Source organism: Dendrobates tinctorius, unplaced genomic scaffold (assembly GCF_039654945.1).
Source record: "Dendrobates tinctorius isolate UK_male_01 unplaced genomic scaffold, ASM3965494v1 ptg000019l, whole genome shotgun sequence".
NCBI lineage: Eukaryota > Metazoa > Chordata > Amphibia > Anura > Dendrobatidae > Dendrobates > Dendrobates tinctorius.
The window spans coordinates 68974951-68995508 of NW_027361687.1; the positions used below are offsets into that span (position 1 = coordinate 68974951).

Genomic DNA, 20558 nt, shown 5'->3' on the forward strand with positions numbered 1-20558 from the left:
GTCCGTATGCTGCATCAGCAATTGGCTGTTATTGTCTCTGTAGTGAATGTACATATGTTATATAAGCGATATAAGTGTCCAATTTTATATCCAGGTTGTGTATATAGCTGTGCGCGTCGCTGTCTGACGTCCTGGTAGAGGTTTAGGGCATTGGCGTCTTTATGCAATTGTTTATATGCACCGCTGTGCGGTGATTAATTGCATGACGCCTTTTGTCCTCTATGTCTCTGGAGACGCTGACTGCGCACGCGCTGCTTTGCTTTATGCACCTGACTATATGGACTATAAATAGATCCCCTAACCGAAGCATTACCATCCCCCTGACGAAGGAGCTTTTCCGAAACGCGCGTCGGGGCGCGTTCTTTTCTGGCACACCGCCTTCACCACTCCCTGGTTATTCACCCTTCAGGTAATTAACTGCGCGATATTGCGATATTTTTTCAGGACAGTTTTTGCTGAATGAATGTCCCATTGTGGTGTATCTTTGCAGCTCATTAGTTTGTTTCTGCAATTGTTTTCCAAGCAGTGCATTGTGCTGTATGGTGCTGCATAGTTTTGGCACACTACCTCTGTGTAAGCGCCCTATTAGTCATTACCAGGTGCATCAGGTTTTGTGCATTGTGGCCCATTTCACTTATGTGGTATTATTTAGCGCACATGCTGTCTGACTTATGGTTTTGGTCCATTTCTACTATATAGCGCTTTTTATAGTGGTTTTTGTGGCCCTCTTACTATTATTAAGCGCATGTAGCGCATGTGCTGCTTGGCTTCTGTTCCTGATTTATTTTGCTTACAGCGCTTCTCAAGTTTTTGTATAGCTACCAATGGGCGCATATTTATTATTTTTCTCCCCTTTTTCTGTATAATTACTTGCTTATACACATACATTTTTTGGTGCACATTAAACACCTTTATTTTCTTTTCTTACCAATTTTGGCTACATTTATATCATTTTTCACTTTTTATTTTTCACATTTTATTTTTCGTTTCATTGTGCCTACCATGTGTTTTGGTTGCTATATATAGGGATTATTATATATTTCACTCCATAAGTGGTGATGTCATTACCAGTACAAACACTTAATTATTTATTTATTGTGCGGTTTCCCTTGCCTTTTATATGTTTTTTCATACATCGCTGTTGTTGTTGTTTGGCCATAATTTTAATAAAGGCTTATTTTATATATATATTTTTTGCCTTCATTTTGTGTTTATATATACATTCCCATTATTCTGGTTCTCCCTACACCAGTAGTTGTTCTTTTCATCATAAATGTGCCCCAGGGCCTCAAAAAATGCATCCACAGTCATACGCTCATGGGCCGTGGTAGGAAGGGAGAAAGCCCAAGCTTGGGGGGCTCCCCTTAACAGAGACATAATGACCCCCACTCTCTGACTTTCATCCCCAGAAGAGTGTGGTCTTAAGGAAAAAAAAGCTTACAGCCCTCCTTAAAAACTCTGAAGTCATTTTTATCTCCAGAAAAGGTATCTGGTAACTTCACTGGAGACTCAGGGGAAATTAATGTAACATCCCGAGCCCCCCATGAAAGAACCCCCTGCACAGTGTCAGCGATCAGCTGCTGAGACTGAGCCAGGACTCTTTGTTCTTCAAAGAGTTTCTGAGACATCTGCGTCAGATGCTTTACCTGCTCAGAAAGAGTGTGCACAGGATCCATCACACACACAGGTGAATGGGAGCAGAGAAAAAAAAATGGTATGGGTCAGTTATAATGTCAGAGACACCGCACTGCACTTGCTCATAGAGCCAGTGCGCGTGTCCTGAGTACAGAAGCAGTGCTAAGAGTTACCTGTGGAGAAGGGCAGCAGAGGTGACCATGCGTGCTTCAGGCTAATAGTGTCAGGGTCCAGTCAGCGCTGGAAAGTAAAGAGGCATAGGACCTGCGGACACTGAAACTGAATAGTCTGCACGGGACCTATGGTCATGTGACTGCAAGGGGGCGGGGCTTAGCGTCCTGTATTCAGATAGGACAGGACACCATACAACAACTCAGAGTCAGGCAAAACGGAGGTCACACACAGTACGGGCAAACGAGGTACAGGAGGGACAAACAGACGGGTAGTCAGACAAAGCCAAGGTCATACACAAGAGGGCAACGTGGTACCAAGGGGACAAGCAGAGAAAAATCGGGTCACAAGCAGAGAGTCATACACGAGAGGTAGCGCAGTACAAGAGGGACAGGCAGAACTCGTAACAGGGACAGAACCGGATCACAACCGAACAAGCAAGCAAGTTATCAGGCACAAGGCACACGTATACAAGAGGTCACTTAACTCAGCCGAGGGCAGGAGTATAACTGACACTGGACCCAGGTCCAGTGAGCACTAAATAGCCTCCTGCTGCCAGAGAGAGGCAGCACAATTAACCCATAGTCTAACCAGGACGGGTCAAAGCGAAATCCCGTCCTGGATCATGACACTATTTTTGAATAGCTATGTCTCCAAAATTTTTCGATATAGGGACAGGAAAAGGTTTCTAAAGACTGGGGAAGCTAGATAGGAAAGTTGGCAAATGTTGTTGAATACTAGGGACACTCACCTTATTCATCACAACCAATCTTTTAGACATATCCATTTTTTTATCATTATATACGGTATTACCTAAAAAAAGGAACTGCAATGGGCACGGTTTTAGAGCTCTTTTACACTAATTTACTCTTGGTCAGAAAGTGAAAATGTTTAAAACTATGTTGTTGGCCAGAGAGGTTTTTTGCCCTAATTTACTCCATTTTCTTCTGTAAATTCTATAAATTTTGTCATGCACTGATTGGCAATACCCCTTTTTCACAAAGTCCCACTCACTTTTAAAAATTAACCGTTAAGCAACAATTTACAAATTTTTATTCCAAGTCTTCTGGGATAATTTTATAGCTTTAAAGGGCATTTTGAGCCTAAATATTAATGGTGTCTCAGTAATGTTATATCTATGATAAATTAAAGTCCACCTCTACCGCTGATTACTACATATAAATGATAAAGCTACCACTGAAGTCTAAAGTGGTAAAAATAAATATGCATTCTGCTCCCCCTAGTGAAGGCCACAGGGAGCAACCTGCGAAAAGTATACCATAAATAGTAAAGGGATTTAACCCCATAACTGCCACACTATACATACCACTGCCACTTTAAAACATCGCTTTGTATCCTGATGACAATGGTGGACACAAAAATGGCAAAATGTAGCATTTTGTTTTGCAGTAGCATTCTGTGTCACAAAAGTGCAAGAATGTATCATTTGTTTTAATCTGTAAAATTTCCATTTTGAAGTACAGATTACAGTTTGGTTGCTAGTATTTTTTTTATATGACCAGCACATTTTGATTACTTTTTATGCATTTTGGCCATAAATTATCAGTTATTTTGCCCCTTTTTTGGATTGTTTTGTGTTTAGGCACTTTTATCTTTGCCCCAAATTGATTATGGGTTTCGTGCTATTTTTACATTTTTATTAGTACATAATTTTTTGGGGTTCGCTTGATAATATAGTCGTTTTTATTATCCAGACATTTTCAGCTAACTCGTCATTTGCAAGTTTTCAAAATGTCCCAACGTTTTTTAACATTCCTATTCCAGTACCTTAATGGAGTTCAAAACCTCATCAACACCCCATTTTCTTTAATATTTCAAAGCGTATTGGAGGGTCATGCAATATTTAATCATAAAAAGAAGGAAAAAAAGCAAAATAAAAATGCACTAAATTTATCATTTTTATGACTTGAGGACAAAATCTACCAGTGCAAGAAAAAATCAATGAAGTCAAGATAAAAATGTACTTAAAACCCCAGAAATGATGGATTGGGGCTTTTGTGTTTGACAAAATGTTCTTTTATTGTTAGAAATGGTGACTCATGGCAGGGAGACCTGTAGGCGTCACTGTTGTTACATGTCTTTACAGAGTAAAATGTATAAATTCTTTAAGAACAATAAGAACTTTCATGAGTCCTTCTCTGTACACAGGTCACCTATCTGGTCTGTACGGGAAGAGTGGACTACCATGGGGAATGTGGAAAATTTTGGTTGGATGATTCCTCTCACTTATAGCAGCCGAAATAGAATGTCACTGGTCCAGTCTGTCAATACTCCCAGGAATCTTTTCTCTTAATCTGCCACGTCAGCCAGGTCCACATTAAAAAGCCTCTACCATAGGTAATTTTGGACATGTCTTATTCTCAAGATGCTTTCTGAGGATCCAGAAGAACTCGAGATCATGTTTCAAGCATTTTTTTCAGCTTTGCATTATGTATTATCAGGGGAAAATGTGCAACCGGTCTATAACATCTTGTTACGCACCTGTCCCAGATCCGTGCCTTGCTTCCCTCACCTCGAACCGCTAGACTCTGCTGTGCTCCACGTCAGGCTTTGCAGACAACCCTGCATGATCCCATATCCTTATATAAGGCCTACCAGGACACACACCAGTGTCCTAATATTAAGACTTCAGTGTTGCTAGACTCTGGCTTGCTGTATACACCTTGACGTGCTCAGATGCTATCTGCAGTCTCCTGTACATAGCTTGCCTGCCTGCGTTTTCCTGTATTACACCTACTTGCCTGCGGTCTCCTGGACATCTCCCGCCTGCCTGCGTTTTCCTGCATCCTGCCTACCTGCTTACATTTTCTTGCATGTCTCCCACCTGTTTGCAGTTTCCTGCCTGCCTACGGTCTCCTAAAAGTCTCCCGCTTGCCTACGGTTACCTGCACCCCGCCTCCTGCAGTTCCCTGGATGTCGACTGCTTGCGGTTTCTGGTATCAAGCCTACCTGCTTATGGTTTCCTGTATCCCGCCTACTTACCTGCAGCCTCCTGTCTGTAGCCCCACCTATCTTTTGAATCGACGCCCGTGGCCCATGCGTCCACTCAGACGTTGGGCTTGGAGAATCCACCTCACTTAGGGAGTCTGACACATCCATGTTCCTTAACGGGTACCTAGTGTAAACTCTGCTGTTCTCCTGAATCCAGCAATGTTTTTGTTTTGTTCCTGTGTTTTTCCATTCCTGAGATATGGCCTCCTCTTCCCTGCATATAAATCTATTCTACATAGCCAAAAGGGAGTGATCAATTCTCCTCCATGGGTGTCTTGAGTATCCCACCCAGATGGCTAACAAAACAAGACCAGATTGAGATACGAGAAGAAAAGGCAATATCTCAAGACCAGAGAGGAGCAGCAACTAAAGAAAAACAACTGACTAAGATAATGTTTCCATTCACTTACAATAGGCAATGTGATAAATCAAAAAATCCTAATTGAAACATCATTTGCATTTGGTCATTGTCTTATTTTCCCTTTTAGCCTTGGCAGATTTTACACTAAATTTATCAGAATGGGGCACAAAGTTTATTGAATTTTGTGCAAATTTAGTGATATTTTTGCCCTTTTTTGCTTGTTTTGTGCTTTTTTAGTGTTAATATGGCATATTAGTCTTCAATTGCTCTAAAAAGATATATAAAAAATATGACAAGTGGGTAGTGAAATACATTCCCCCTCCTAAAAAAAATTTGCAACTCTATAAAAGTCACCAGAACTGAAAAAAAAACAAAAACTTTCCAGACTGTTTTGGAAAATTCCTACATTTCCTTATGGAACTTTTTACTGCAATGATAATCCTGGCTTTTCGCCTTAGACGAGGGCATGGTACAGTCACACAGGGGCAGTCACTGCTGACCCCTCCTATAGGCAGCACTAAGATCAGAAGCACATCATTGTCTAAGTAGAAACCATGATCTCAGGGCTGCTACCTCTCTGGCTTCTCCTTCATCTTGTTAGTCCAGGTAAAGGACTCTATTTTCTTCTTATTTTAATATTTACTGTTGACCTTCCATGATTTTTATTTATTCTTTTGCTTTTTTATAATTTTTTCTACTATGTTGTTGCTTTCTCTGAAGTTTTCCCTTTATATTTGAAGCTGAAGCCTTTTGGCACATTTTAAGAACTTTCCTTCATAGTTTAACTTTTTTTTCTTTGAGCAGTTTTACCCCTTTTCAGGTTCAGTTATAGAGAATAATTACTAGAATAAACAATGACAAACGGCCTGTAAAAAATATCTATAAGTTTTGTAAAGTTGGATAACTTCTTTAACGAATGTTTATTATCCGTATTTGTAATGAATGGTTGGGGTTTTCATCCAGTCTTAGACACTATACTTGGTGTTTTTTTTTCTGTGTTTTCTGTTTTTCACATATACCCCCCACCCTGAAAAAAAAAATGGATGAAGGTAGCTAGTAGCATTTGGTCTGTTAAAAAAAGACAGACCTTGGATGCTTTCAATGTATTGCTTGTTTTTTTCGAGGACCTTTTCACTGAAATGGCCGAGTTTGGGCATCAAAACGGGCCAGGTTCAGACATGTTTTTCCCCATAGAATAAGAAATTCTTAAAGTCAATAATAACCTTTTAAAGGGCTTGTCATATGTCTTAGGGTAAGAAACCAAACCAGACACTTAATGTGCAGACACATGTTTCGGGGTGATTACCACTCATCAGTGCAAAGCAGAAGGTCTGATTCGGCTAGTTGAGAGTCCTCTAACAGGTGATATAAGAGGTAACATATCTCCTTGTGGAGTGTGCAATATCGGCGTAAGAAGACGCATAGACCATGCAATGCTACTCTGGGAAGTCAACAAGTCAATATCGAATTCTTTAAAGAACTTTGCCATGTGACATGGGATAAGAATCCATACCAGACACTCCATTTGCAGACATATGTTTTGGGGTGTTTGCTGCTCATCAGTGCAAAACGAGATTTGTTTAGCTGGGTGAGATGCCTCTGACATGGAATGCAACACGAAAAGTTTCTCCTTGTGGAGATAGCTAAATCAGCATAAAGAATACATATTTTTGTAAATGTCAAGGAAAATTCAATTCCATGCAAATATATTTGCTCAACTTTGATATAAAACAATTAACCTATAAAGGCACATACACAAATATTTCAGAGCAAAAACTGACCAGATCTTCTTCAAAAACTTGTCGTTTCCACTCCAAAAATTCAGCAAAAAGACTCAGTGTGCCCATGCCGTTAATCCAAAGGGAGGAGTACTGGATTTTTACTATGGAGTCTTTAACACCAAAAGGGTTAATTGAACAGTGTTACCCAAATATGCTTTTTATAGGTCACAGTTGATAAATAACATCTTATACTTTTATGGTTTTTTTTCAGATTGCCAAGTTGAGGTTTTGTGAGATTTCTCATATTTTATTACCCAGATGTATTGTTACCATCTTAGAGAACATACAATTGGATTTTGATTATCTCGTGATATTCTATAGTGTTTGTGAAACGAAAATATTGACCTCAGGATTGGCTTCTGATCTCTTGTCTATTCATATACACTTGTACATAGGTTATGGAGGATCTCGGTAGGAGGTTGTACCAAACGTCTTGGACATCTTGGAGCACTGACCACAGACCTTCTGTGTAGGAGGCTTCTGCGGTTCCTTCTGTCTCTTCATGTGATCCCAGACAGACGGGATGACGAGAGATCAGGGATCTGTGGGGCTGGATCATCATCTACAGCACTTCTAGCTTTTCTTTAAACTGAGGATAGTTCTTAAATAAGATGTCCACTACTTGGACAACTGCTTCTCTTACCGCATGCTTGGCCCAGATAAAATAAAAAAGCTCTCGTGCCAGCGCTGTTCCCGTGGTGTTGACACTCACATTCCCGGTGCTCTCATTCAGTTGTTATTATGACACGTGAGCCCTGTGCCCAATCACTGCTAGCGTCGTTGTCTCTACCTTCGGACAAATCGAACATCAGGAGGAATCAGGGCTGCAGCAGCCCTTTCACTTCCTCTTGATGTTCTATTTGTCAGAAGGTGGGGACAGTGATGCCAGTGCTGATTGGGCACCAGGCTCACGTGTCATAATCGCACAAGAGCCCTGGGACCCAGTAAGTGCCGATACTGCTGGAATGGCGCCGGCACGTGAGGTAGGTATAGGCTTTTATATTTAACTGGTGTCAAGCATTTAGATCAAGAAGGGGTTGACCTAGTAGTGGACAACCCCTTTCAAGACAATGGCTGTATATTTGGGATCATTTCAGAATAAATTTGAAGCCAATCAGACACCTCGTGATGATAATACATGATGGATAACTATCTGTATTTCTCAGCACTGAGGACACCATTAATCTTAACCAAAAACATACAGGACCTTCCACCATGCTTTACTGCTACTGCAGACCCTCATTATTGTGTCACTCTCCAGCACATTGTGACTCCTCAGTCCAGAGCATATGCTGCCATTTTTCTGCACCCAGTTCCTATGTTTTTGTGCATAGTTGAGTCACCTGGCCTTATTTCCATGTTGAAAGTCTAGTTTATGGTCACAAGTTTTCCATAAAGACCACTTTTAGCCAAACTTCTCTGGACAGTAGATGGGTGTAGCTGAGTCCCACTTGTTGTTGCCACTTCTGAATTGATGGCACTGCTGGACTTTTTCCAATTTCAAAGAGAAGTAATCCTGATGTGTCTTTCATCTGCTGCACTAAGTTTCCTTTGCCAACCTTAGCATCTATAGTCCTCAATGCCGATTTGCTCCAAATTTATTCTGCAGCATGACCAAGGCCAAAAACATACTGCCAATGTCATTAAGAACTATCATCAGTGTACAGAAGAACAAGGAGTTCTGGAGGTGATGATCCGGTCCCCAAAGAGTCCTGATCTCACATCACCCTGTCTGTGGGATCACATGAAGAGATAGAAGGCTCTGCACAAGCCTCAAACAGAGGATCAAGGCTCAATGCTCCAAGAAGTTTGGACCAACTTCCAAGGGGGGGAGTGGACACAAGTTCTGCTTGATGCTATTATTGCCTTCTTTGACTGCTTAAATCTGATTGACACTGAGAAGCCTCTGTAGTTTGGATGCTATTACTACCACTATAAAGTTATTACGTTAAGTCTTATTTTCAATAATAGGATAAACTGTCTTTGTAATGAAGTATTTATTCTAGTAAAGAATTTTAAGTGCAAGACAACAAATTGTGTTAGGTGTGCATTTTCTAATCTGTACACTTTTTTTATTAACCCCTTTATGACCAATGATGAACATACCACGTCATGAGTGGATGTCAGTTCTTGCATTGCGACATGCTATGTCCGTCATGGTTTAAAACTGTAATTGCATGTAAACTTGCAGGGACAGTTCCGTGCTGACAGCTGAGAGGCAAGATGTGTTGGGACCCATGCCATCTGTATTCACACTCATAGGGCTGTGATTGGTCAGTCAATATGACTGACCACAGCATGATTGCACAGGAGTGCTGAAATATCAGCACCTCCAGCATGATCACTGCAGGAGCTCAGTGCTGCTAAGGCCTCTTTCACACTTCCGTTTTTGACCATCAGTCAAAATCCGCCAGGTTTTGAAAAAAACAGATCCGCCATTTTTTTTTGCGGATCCGTTTTTTTCCCCATTGAGTTGCATTACTGGCGGATCTTGACGGATGGCCATCCGTTGGATCCGTTTTTGTGAGGATCCGACAAATTTTTTTCATCCTCCGGCATGCCTGGACGGACCTTGCAACTTTTTTTTGTTGTTGGATCCGCATTTTCCATTGCGCATGCCTGGACAAAGGAAGTCAGGCAGACGAGAAAAATTCTCTCTCTCTCTCTCTCTCTCTCTCTCTCTCTCTTTCACCTTCCCGGCCAGCGGTTCCTTTAAAATTCTTCATTCTGCGGATCCGTCAAAATAAGGATCCTCTGCCATCCGTTCACATCAGTTTGGAACGGATCCGCTTTTCCGCCTTTGGGGCAGATTTTAACTGAAACAAAAAACTGAAGTGTGAAAAAGGCCTAATGGCCGTGCTCCTGTAGTAACAGCCAGGGAAGGTGCCAGAACCACCCCTGGCTGTTTAACCACCTGAATGCTGCGATCAATATGATCGCAGCATTTAGAAGGCAGGGAAAAGGAGGGGGCTCCATCTCCATTCAGATCGGTGCCCCCGCGATGTCATCGTCATGATGACCACTAGGTCACCAAGCTACAGAATGCATCTTAGACTATACTCAGAGCCAGGTCTAAGAAGCTTCTGTCAGTGTAGCACTGACAGGTATAAAGCATTGCAATGCTTTTACCATCGATCAAAGTGAAAAAGTGAAAGTGCTATAGACGAACTTAGTAAAAAAGTTTAAAAAAAAGGAAACAAATTGTTAACACATTAAAACAAAATCACAAAATAATAAAAAGAAATTAAAAAAAACCCATAAATACGTATTTTTATATAAATAAAACAAAACAAAGTACACATATTTGATATTGCCGCGTCTGGAATGACCCAACCTATAAAACTGTCACACTAGTTAAGACCTAGAGTGAATGGCATAAAAACAAAATGGCACGCTATGCCTTTTCATCATACCACCGAACACAAAGTTGAGTAAGACGCGATCAAAAAGACAGAAACAATATCTATATATATATATATCTATATATATATATATATATAATTGAATGTATGTGTGTATTACCAACCAATCACAAAGCATCTTTCATTTCATCAGAGCTGTTTAAAAGAAGCTGAGTAAGTGATGAGCGAGTATACTCGTTGCTCGAGTCTCCCCGAGCATGCTCGGGTGGTCTTCGAGTATTTTGGCGTGCTCGTAGATTTAGTTTTCGTCCTGTCAGCTGAATGTTTTGCGGCTGCTAGACAGCTTGAATACATGTGTGGAATGCCTGTTTGTTAGGGAATCCCCACATGTATTCAGCCTGTATACAAGTCACAAATCATGCAGCTGAGACGAGGAAAACTAAATCTAAGAGCACACCTAAAAACTTGGAGACCACCCAAGCATACTCAGGGAGACCCGAGCAATGATCTTACTCGCCCATCACTAAAACTGAGCTGTAATTGGTTGCTATGAACAACAGTTTTCCCACCCCACAACATCTCTGCAGACACTGATCGGGTGGGAGAAATCTAGCATCCCCAGGAACATAAGCTCCCAGCCATTGTCTGCCCCCCAGAAAGGAGCAGAGAGCACATGACAGAAATGAATCACCCCCTCCCGTGCCCATATACCCATCACACTTCCTCCATCCCATAGGCACATTATTATTATTATTTATTTATATAGCGCCATTAATTCCATGGTGCTGTACATGCAAGGGGGTTACATACAAAGTTATAGATATCGTTACATATAAAGTTATAGATAGCGTTAACAGTAAACAAATTTACAATGACGAACTGGTACAGAGGGGAGAGGACCCTGTCCTTGCGGACTTACATTCTACCCTCTTAAAGGGATCATTGGTATGGAAGTGAAGAAAAGTCCACTAAGCGCTCTGGTTCTGATCAAAGGCCTCTCCAAAAGGTATCCCCGGTATGGAAGTTAGGACCATTCCACTCAGCGCTGTGGTTCTGACCCCAGGCCTCTCTTAAAGGGATCTCAGGTATGGAAGTGAGGGCAAGTCCACTCTGCGCTTTGGTTCTGAACCCAGGCCTCTCTTAAAGGGATCCCTGGTATGGAAGTTAAGGCAATTCCACTCAGCGTTCTGGTTTTGACCCCAGGCTCTCTTAAAGGGATCCCCAGTATGGAAGTCAGGGCAATTGCCTTCAATTTCTCTGGTACTGACCCCAGGCTCTCTTAAAGGGATCTCCTGTATGGAAGTCAGGCAAATCCCTCAGTGCTCTGATTCTGACCTCAGGATTCTATTAATGGGATCATTGGTATACAAGTCAGGGCAAATCCACTCAGTGCTCTGGTTCTGATCCCATGCTCTCTTAAAGGGATCCCCTGTATGGAAGTTAAGGCAATTCCACTCAGTGCTCTGTTTCTGACCCCAGTCTCTCTTAAAGGGATCATTGGTATGGAAGTTAAGGCATTTCCACTCAGCGTTCTGGTTCTGACCCCAGGCTCTCTTAAAGGGATCCCCAGTATGGAAGTCAGGGCAATTGCCTTCAATTGCTCTGGTACTGACCCCAGGCTTTCTTAAAGGGATCTCCGGTATGGAAGTTATGGTAAATCCCTCAGTGCTCTGATTCTCACCCCAGGCTTCTATTAAAGGGATCATTGGTATGGAAGTCAGGGCAAATCCACTCAGCACTATGGTTCTGACGCCAGGCCTCTAATAAAGGGATCTCCGGTATGGAAGTTAGGGTAAATCCCTCAGTGCTCTGATTCTCACCCCAGGCTTCTATTAAAGGGATCATTGGTATGGAAGTTAGGACCATTAAACTCAGCGCTCTGGTTCTGACCCCAGGCTGACGGGATGATGTGGGATACTAGGGGTAGTAGTCCAGTGGCTCTGGTTGACCGGATGATGTGGGATATTAGGGGGAGTAGTCCGGTGGCTTTGGCTGATGGGATGATATGGGATATTAGGGGCAGTAGTCCGGTGGCTCTGGCTGACGGGATGATGTGGGATATTAAGATAATCCTTTAATCGTCCCACCATGGGAAAATTCAGAGCATTACAGCAGCAAGGCAGGAACAAGTACAGATACAGATGCATAAAGGCATTACATTGACAGTAGGTAGGTACATATACGAAAAAAAAAGATATAACCGGACTATCACAACTTTGGATCTAACAGTTTACTGTTTGGGTCGTTCTCCGTTTTGGACAGTGCTGGTTATACAGCCTAACTGCAGCAGGAAGGAAGGACTTTCGATAGCGCTCCCTCTCACATTTAGGATGAAGTAGCCGGTCACTGACAGTACTGCACATCTTTGTCACGGTCTCATGCATGGGATTGGAATCATTCTGCACCATGTAGCCCACCTTGGCCAGTATCCTCCTGTCGCCTACTTCCTGAACTGGATCAAGGGGGCATCCCAGGACAAAGCTGGCCCTTCTAATCAGTTTGTCCAGCCTATTCCTGTCCCTGATTGATATGCCACTACCCCAGCACGCCACACCAAAGAAGATGACTGATGCCACAACAGAGTTGAAGAAGGATGCAAGGAGTGCCCCCCTAACTCCGAAGGCTCTCAGCCTTCTGAGCAGATAAAGCCTACTGTGACCCTTCCTGTACACTGCATCCAAGTGATGGGCCCAGTCAAGCTTATTATTGAGGATCACACAAAGGTACTTATAGGTGTCGACTATCTCAATGTCATTTCCCTGAATGTTCACCACTACTGGTGGATTTTTTTCCTTGCGAAAGTCCACCACCAATTCCTTGGTCTTCCCGGAATTAATCCTAAGGTGGTTCCTCTGACACCACTCCACAAAAGCTTGGTTATTATCTCTTTACTCTCTTTCATCTCCTCCTGTGATGAGGCCTACTATTGCAGTAGTATTGCAGTAGTATTGCAGTAATATTAGGGGTAGTAGCCCGGTGGCTCTGGCTGACAGGGTGATGCGGGATATTAGGAGTAGTAGTCCAGTGGCTCTGGCTGATGGGATGATGTGGGATATTAGGGGTAGTAGTCCGGTGGCTCTGACGGAATGATGTGGGATATTAGTGGTACTAGTCCGGTGGCTGTGGTAGCATGATGTGGGATATTAGTGGTAGTTGTCCGGTGGCTCTGGCTGACGGGATGATGTGGGATATTAGGGGTAGTAGTCCGGTGACTATGGCTGACAGGATTATGTGAGATGTTAGGGGTAGTAGTCCGGTGACTATGGCTGACAGGATGATGTGGGATATTAGGGGTAGTAGTCCGGTGACTATGGCTGACAGGATGATGTGGGATATTAGGGGTAGTAGTCCGGTGACTATGGCTGACAGGATGATGTGAGATATTAGGGGTAGTAGTCCGGTGGCTTTGACGGGATGATGTGGGATATTAGGGGTAGGAATCTGGTGGCTGTGACATTATGATGTGGGATATTAGGGGTAGTAGTCCAGTGGCTCCGGCTGACAGGAAGATGTGGGATATTAGGGGTAGTAGTCCAGTGGCTCTGGCTGGTGGGACGATGTGGGATATTAGGGGTAATAGTCCGGTAGCGCTGGCGGACAGGATGATGTGGGATATTATAGCGAATGTGGCTATGCGGAGTGGGCAGGGCTCTACACTCAGCTTTATATACAGTATATATAGATTTAATCATTATAATTTGATATAACTAACCGTAGTTAGTTACTATGCCCGGGCGATGCCGGGCTCTTCGGCTAGTTTAATATAAAATGTCTTAAATATGTAAAAGTGGCATAACATAAAAAAGATATAATTGTGGTATCTCTGTAATCATACTGACCCGAAGAATACAGTAAAGCGGTCTTACCAAATTTACCACACGGTGAATGGCATAAAAAAAATCTGAGTTGCTTTCCTTTTTTTGCTCATTCTCCCTCCCAAAAATCGGAATAGAAAGCAAGCAAAAAATGTCATGTGCCCAAAAATGGTACCAATAGAAACTTAGCAAAAAGCAAGCTTCACATATTATAAATATTGGAAATTTAAGCTGTCAAAATATACCGTTGCAAAAACTTGTTTTTGCAATAAAAAGCATCATTTAGTGTGTGACAGCAGCCAAACAGAAAAAACCTGATATAAATCTGGTATCACTATAATCGCACCGACCTGAAGAATAAAATTGCCTAATCACTTATACTGCTCAAGGAATGGCGTAAAAAATAAATTAAACCTATTCTTCACCTGTTGTTGATTTTTTCACTCTGCCTCCCAATGATTGCGGTGAGGCTTGGCTCACATTTATCTTGCGCTCTGCACTGAGCGTTTATACCCGGGTTTCCGTGTGAATCTCTGAAACATGTGATTCAGACAGAACCCCCTGTGGAAGATTTCCTATAATGAGGCAGATGGAGGCACTGTGATGTTGTCTGGCCTATGATTCAATGGTGTCCGTCTTTTCAGACATGCACAAAAGTGCAGTCCGCACAGTGTTTTGCACCTATGTAAAGAAGAACACCACTGAACAGAGGCCAAACGGAGTCCAGAGTAACTCTGCTGCCTCATTATAGTGAATGGATCCCCCAGTGATTTCATCTGAATCACATCATTCAGAGACTTAGATGGAATCTTTGATTTAAAGGGAATCTGTCACCCATATTTCGTGATATCATGGAAAGATATCACCCAATTGCACATCCCATAAGGATTCTATTAGGGCTTTTGACTCCCCCGACCCCGCACCTTTGAGGCATAAATACCTTTTTGATCTTGTTGGGGATGTATGTAAATCGCTACAGTCCGGTCCGATGGGCGTGGCTTAGTCGCCTTAGTCGCCTTCTCCCCCCCTCCTCGGCTTGCTGCACGTAGTCTTCATCTGTGAATAGCACAGATAATGTTGGTTTCCGTGCTTACGTGCAGCAAGCCGAGGAGGGGGGGAGAAGGTGACTAAGCCACGCCCGTCGGACCGGACCGCGGCGAATTGCATACATCCCCAACAAGATCAAAAAGGTATTTATGCCTCAAAGGTGCGGGGTCAGGGAAGTCAAAAGCCCTAATAGAATCCTTATGGGAAGCGCAATTGGGTGATATCTTTAGAAATATGGGTGACAGATTCTCTTTAAGTGCTCAGCATAGAAAGCAGGATAAATGTGAACTGATACCAATGGTTCTGTACCCCAAAATACCACCAATATAAGCTTTAACTCAATCCACAAAACAGCAAATTCTCACTCAGGTCTGTCATCTGCTAAAAGGGCTACAAAGGGTTCTCATTACAGCTAGTGTAAGAAGAAGAACCAGGTCATGCACACCTTTTCCATGACGGATCCGGAACTGTCGGGGCTGTCACCTTTGTTGCATGGGGGAAAGCTTAAGGCCACGGACCAGTTTTTGCGTTCAGTGACAGGGGGTGAGGCTAAGCTTAAAAAGCCGCAGCGTGCGGGAAACGAGGCAGTCTTGGCAGGAACGCACAGCACACAGGTGGACAGTGGTATGCTCCGACCTTGAAGCATCGCGTCGGAGCAGGCCCAAGCCTGAGGGGCTGCAGCGCCACAACCAGAGACTGTTGACAGGCACTTGACTCGTGTCCGCTGACACCACTGACGCTGCTGCCACCACTGACGCCACCGATAACGCTGACCGTGAGTCATAAGGCATGTGGGAGTAACTAGACATGCTCCTGTACCGGCAGGAAAGCCGGATGATCCGTTTTGAACTGTGACTTGATAAGTCCTCATAGATTTGCTGCATAGTGATAAACTCTGCCCAGGATAGAGACTTTATCTTCTCCGTCCCCTCATCTTCCGGACCCTGGATCATCACCAGGCCCGTCACCAGGACCACGAGGAATCACCACCGTTGCCAGGATCCAGGACGCCTTCTTCTCCAGGACTACACAGGACCCCCTACATGCCACGACCTTGACGCCAATGTTTACACCCAAGCAATACATGAAGGAAGAATCTCCAGCGTAATGTTAGTATTTTTTAAAAACCAAAAATTTTATTATGCATAATTAAAAATACAATGGAAAAATGGACATAATGAAAAAAGAGCAGGCAGATGGGGTCTCTAGTGGTCAGAAACCAACGTGTTTTGACCTAGGTGGTCTTACTCAGATGCAAACCTTCTTGCCACAGCTCACATTGATGTGCCGTCCTCGATGAGCTGCACTACCTGAGCCACTTGTGTTGGTTGCAGAACCACTCCTTTATTGAGGGTGTCTTGATAAATGCCAATTTCCATCTGTTGTCTATTCGATTTGCACAACAGCATGTGAAATTGATTGTCAATCAGTGTTGCTTCCTAAGTGGACAGTTTGATTTAACAGAAGTTTGATTTACTTGGAGTTATATTCTTTTGTTTAAGAGTTCCCTTTATTTTTTTGAGCAGTGTATATACACTTGTCACATATAACATACTTAAGGGGTTAGGGGAACACATCATCCTTTGTAACCCCTTACATTCAATTTGTCAGAAGGCGGAGACAGTGACGCCTGCTGTAACAACTGTGTCGGCATCCCTGCATGGCTTTCCATCATCCACCAGGCAGATAAATCATCTTACTCACCCCTTCAGGCCATGCTGTGAGTTCTGCTCTCTGTCTGCTCCATGCTATGAGCCTCATGTCTCCTGCCTGCTGTTTGCATACTTCCTGGCTTTTTGCTTAGGGTGGCGGCGCTGGCACATCCTGGGTCAAATAGAGACTGTGCGCACTCTCCTAAGATGTTCCCAGCCAATTGCCAAGTGTCATCAGGTACTTAAGGCATCCCCACCAATTGGAGGATGCCTGAGCAACAAACTCTTTCATTCTGTCTTTGGCTACTGAGTTGCCAGGTCCTGTCCTGCTATTTCTCTTGTTCCGCCTTCCAGGGGGCTGCATACCCTGGTCCGTACCTGTATCCTGTACTTGTCCCATGTCCGTCCTTGTCTGTACTGAGTCCTATACCTGTACCCATACCAGACCATGTCTGAACTAAATCCTATACCTGTGTTCATTTGAATCCCTGTCTGTAGCCTTCCCTATTCTGTTGAGTGTTTCCTTGTGTTCACTCCTTCTGCTCCTTGCTCCGCATCCTGCAGTTCTGCTCTTTGCTCCGCATCCTGCGGTTCTGCTCTTTGATTCGCATCCTGCGGTTCTGCTCTTTGCTCTGCACCTTACGGTGCTGCTCTGCACCTTGCAGTCCTGCTTTGCTCTTGCTTCGCACCTTAAGGTTCTGCTTTGCTCTCCCTCCGCACCTCGCGGTTCTGCTTCGCGCTCACTCCGCACCCTGCGGTGCTGCTCTGCTCCGCACTCTGTGGTCTCACTCTGTTCCACACCTTGCGGTTCTGCTCTACTCCTGCTCCATACCCTACCGGTTCCTGTTCCTCCAGTCTGAACCTGTTCCTACACACTACTCATACCTGTCTGTGTACCTGTCCTTCCTGAGTCAGTTCCAGCTTCTCCAGTCTGAACAGGTCCCTACCTGTTTCCATATACCACTCATATTAGTCCTTGTTCCTGTCCTTCCCGAATCAGTTCCTGCTACTCCAGTCTGAACAGGTCTCTACCTGCTCCCATATACCACACACACCTGCCCGTGTTCCTGTCCCTTTCAAGCCAGTTCCTGTCCCTTCTGTCCTAACCGTGCCCGCCTGCCTGCCAGAGTGCCAGCCTGCCTGCCAGAGTGCCAGCAGTGCCGCCTGCCAGAGTTCCAGTCATGCCCGCCTGCCTGCCAGAGTGCGAGCCGTGCCTGTTGACACTTGTCCGCATCTGTCATTAGTGTTCTATCCCCGTGTGGGTTCAGCTGCTACAGCCAGACACCGTCCTGGAGTGGTACCTGGTAGCTACCTGCCGCACAAGCCTGACCTCACCATCAGAGGCTCAGTGAACGCTGCTTAGTCACGCCCCTTCCAGGGTAGTCTGATTTGTGGCACACTGGGGTCACAATCCCTCGCGCCACCCAGTCAGGGCGCGAGCGTTACACCTGCGCTGATTGGGCGCACCACATGTCATGCATCCACATGAGAGCCTCGGGACCGCGAGTGCTGACACCGCAGGAATGGCGCCGGAGGGGAGTATAAGATTTTTTATTTTATCAAGGCCAAGCGTGGGGTATAAGAAGGGGTTGTCCTAGTAGTGGGCAACCCCTTTAAGAGGTTAAAGGGAACCTGTTGTCACATTTTTCAATATGGAAATAATTGTATGGCTGTATTGGTGCTTGTCTCCCAACAAAAATGATTTTAGTGAAGAAGTCCTATGAAAATCAGGTTGAAAGTGCATTGGAAGCTTGCAGACTGAGTGCTTTGACATGCCTCCAGTGTACTTCCAGCTTGATTTGTATAAGGCTTTCAAGGTAGATATCTCATGACTTGTACATTGTATTTCTAAAAAAAAAGGTAGTTTTTATTGGGAGCGAAGTGACTATGTGGCCATACCTGTTATAACTGAGCCCTAACACTTGCATGGGGATGAACAAACCAGGGGAGATTTTAAACCTACACATGACAGGCTCCTATGCAGACTATTATTATTATTTATTGTTATAGCGCCATTTATTCCATGGCGCTTTACATGTAAGGAGGGGTATACATAATAAAAGTACAATAATCTTAAACAATACAAGTCATAACTGGTACAGGAGGAGGGGGGACCCTGCCTGCGAGGGCTCACAATCTACAAGGGATGGGTGATAATACAGTAGGCGAGGGTAGAGCTGGTCGTGCAGCGGTTTGGTCGATCGGTGGTTACTGCAGGTTATAGGCTTGTCGGAAGAGGTGGGTCTTCAGGCTCTTTTTGAAGGTTTCGATGGTAGGTGAGAGTCTGATATGTTGTGGTAGAGAGTTCCAGAGTAGGGGTGATGCGCGAGAGAAATCTTGTATGCGATTGTGGGAAGAGGAGATAAGAGGGGAGTAGAGAAGGAGATCTTGTGAGGATCGGAGGTTGCGTGCAGGAAAGTACCGGGAGACGAGGTCACAGATGTATGGAGGAGACAGGTTGTGGATGGCTTTGTATGTCATGGTTAGGGTTTTGTACTGGACTCTCTGGGCAATTGGGAGCCAGTGAAGGGATTGACAGAGGGGAGAAGCTGGGGAATAGCGGGGGGACAGGTCGATTAGTCGGGCAGCAGAGTTTAGAATAGATTGGAGGGGTGCGAGAGTGTTTAAGGGGAGGCCACAGAGCAGGAGGTTGCAGTAGTCAAGGCGAGAGATGATGAGGGCATGGACTAGGGTTTTTGCAGATTCTTGGGTGAGGAATGAACGGATTCGTGAAATATTTTTGAGTTGAAGTCGGCAGGAAGTGGAAAGGGCTTGGATATGTGGTTTGAAAGAGAGATCAGCGTCAAGGATTACTCCGAGGCAGCGAGCTTGTGGGACTGGGGAGAGTGGGCAGTCGTTTACTGTAATTGATAGGTTCATAGGGGGGGTCACGTGAGATGGGGGAAAGATGATGAATTCTGTTTTGTCCATGTTGAGTTTCAGAAATCTAGCGGAGAAGAAGGATGAAATAGTGGACAGACATTGGGGGATTCTGGTTAGTAGGGAGGTGATATCTGGTCCAGAGATGTAGATCTGTGTGTCATCAGCGTAGAGATGATACTGAAAGCCATGAGATTCTATGAGCTGTCCCAGACCAAAGGTGTAAATAGTGAACAGCAGGGGCCCAAGGACTGAACCTTGTGGGACTCCAACAGATAGGGGGCGAGGTGAGGAGGTGGTGTGTGAGTGGGAGACGCTGAATGTCCGGTCTGTTAGGTATGATGAGATCCAGGATAGGGCCAAGTCTGTGATGCCGAGGGTCTGTAATAATAGGGAATAGTCCACTGTGTCAAAGGCAGCCGACAGGTCCAGGAGGAGGAGGACAGAGTAGTGTCGCTTGCGCTTGGCGGTTAAGAGGTCATTGGTGACCTTAGTAAGGGCAGTTTCAGTGGAGTGGTGTGACCGGAAGTCAGATTGTAAGCAGTTGAAGAGGGAGCAAGAAGAGAGATGGGAGTACAGTTCAAGGTAGACGTGTTGTTCCAGGAGCTTGGAGGCGTAGGGGAGAAGTGATATAGGGCGATAATGGGCGATAATGACCGCTGATGACGTCGCGCTCTCGCGAGCGTGACGTCATCTCAGGTCCTTCGCGTAAAGCTGTACTGGGACCGGAATATGCCGGGAGTGCCACAGACTAGACAAATCCCTAACTTGCCCCTGATTTCTCTCTGTCTGACCGCAGAGTTTGGCACCCTAAAATTATGCAATGACGCCCCCACTCAATG

General features: G+C 44.3%; 1 protein-coding gene across 2 annotated transcripts in view; it reads left to right on the forward strand.

Moving 5' to 3' along the window:
- Nucleotides 1-5661: 5661 nt before the first annotated feature.
- LOC141083039 (uncharacterized) overlaps nt 5662-20558 on the forward strand; it is a 61290-nt gene continuing 46393 nt past the window's right edge. For both annotated transcript variants that reach the window (XM_073567196.1, XM_073567197.1), the window contains exon 1: nt 5662-5785. In XM_073567196.1, coding sequence (XP_073423297.1) covers nt 5734-5785 — 52 coding nt within the window. In that variant the 5' untranslated portion in view covers nt 5662-5733. The remainder of the gene's footprint in view (nt 5786-20558) is intronic.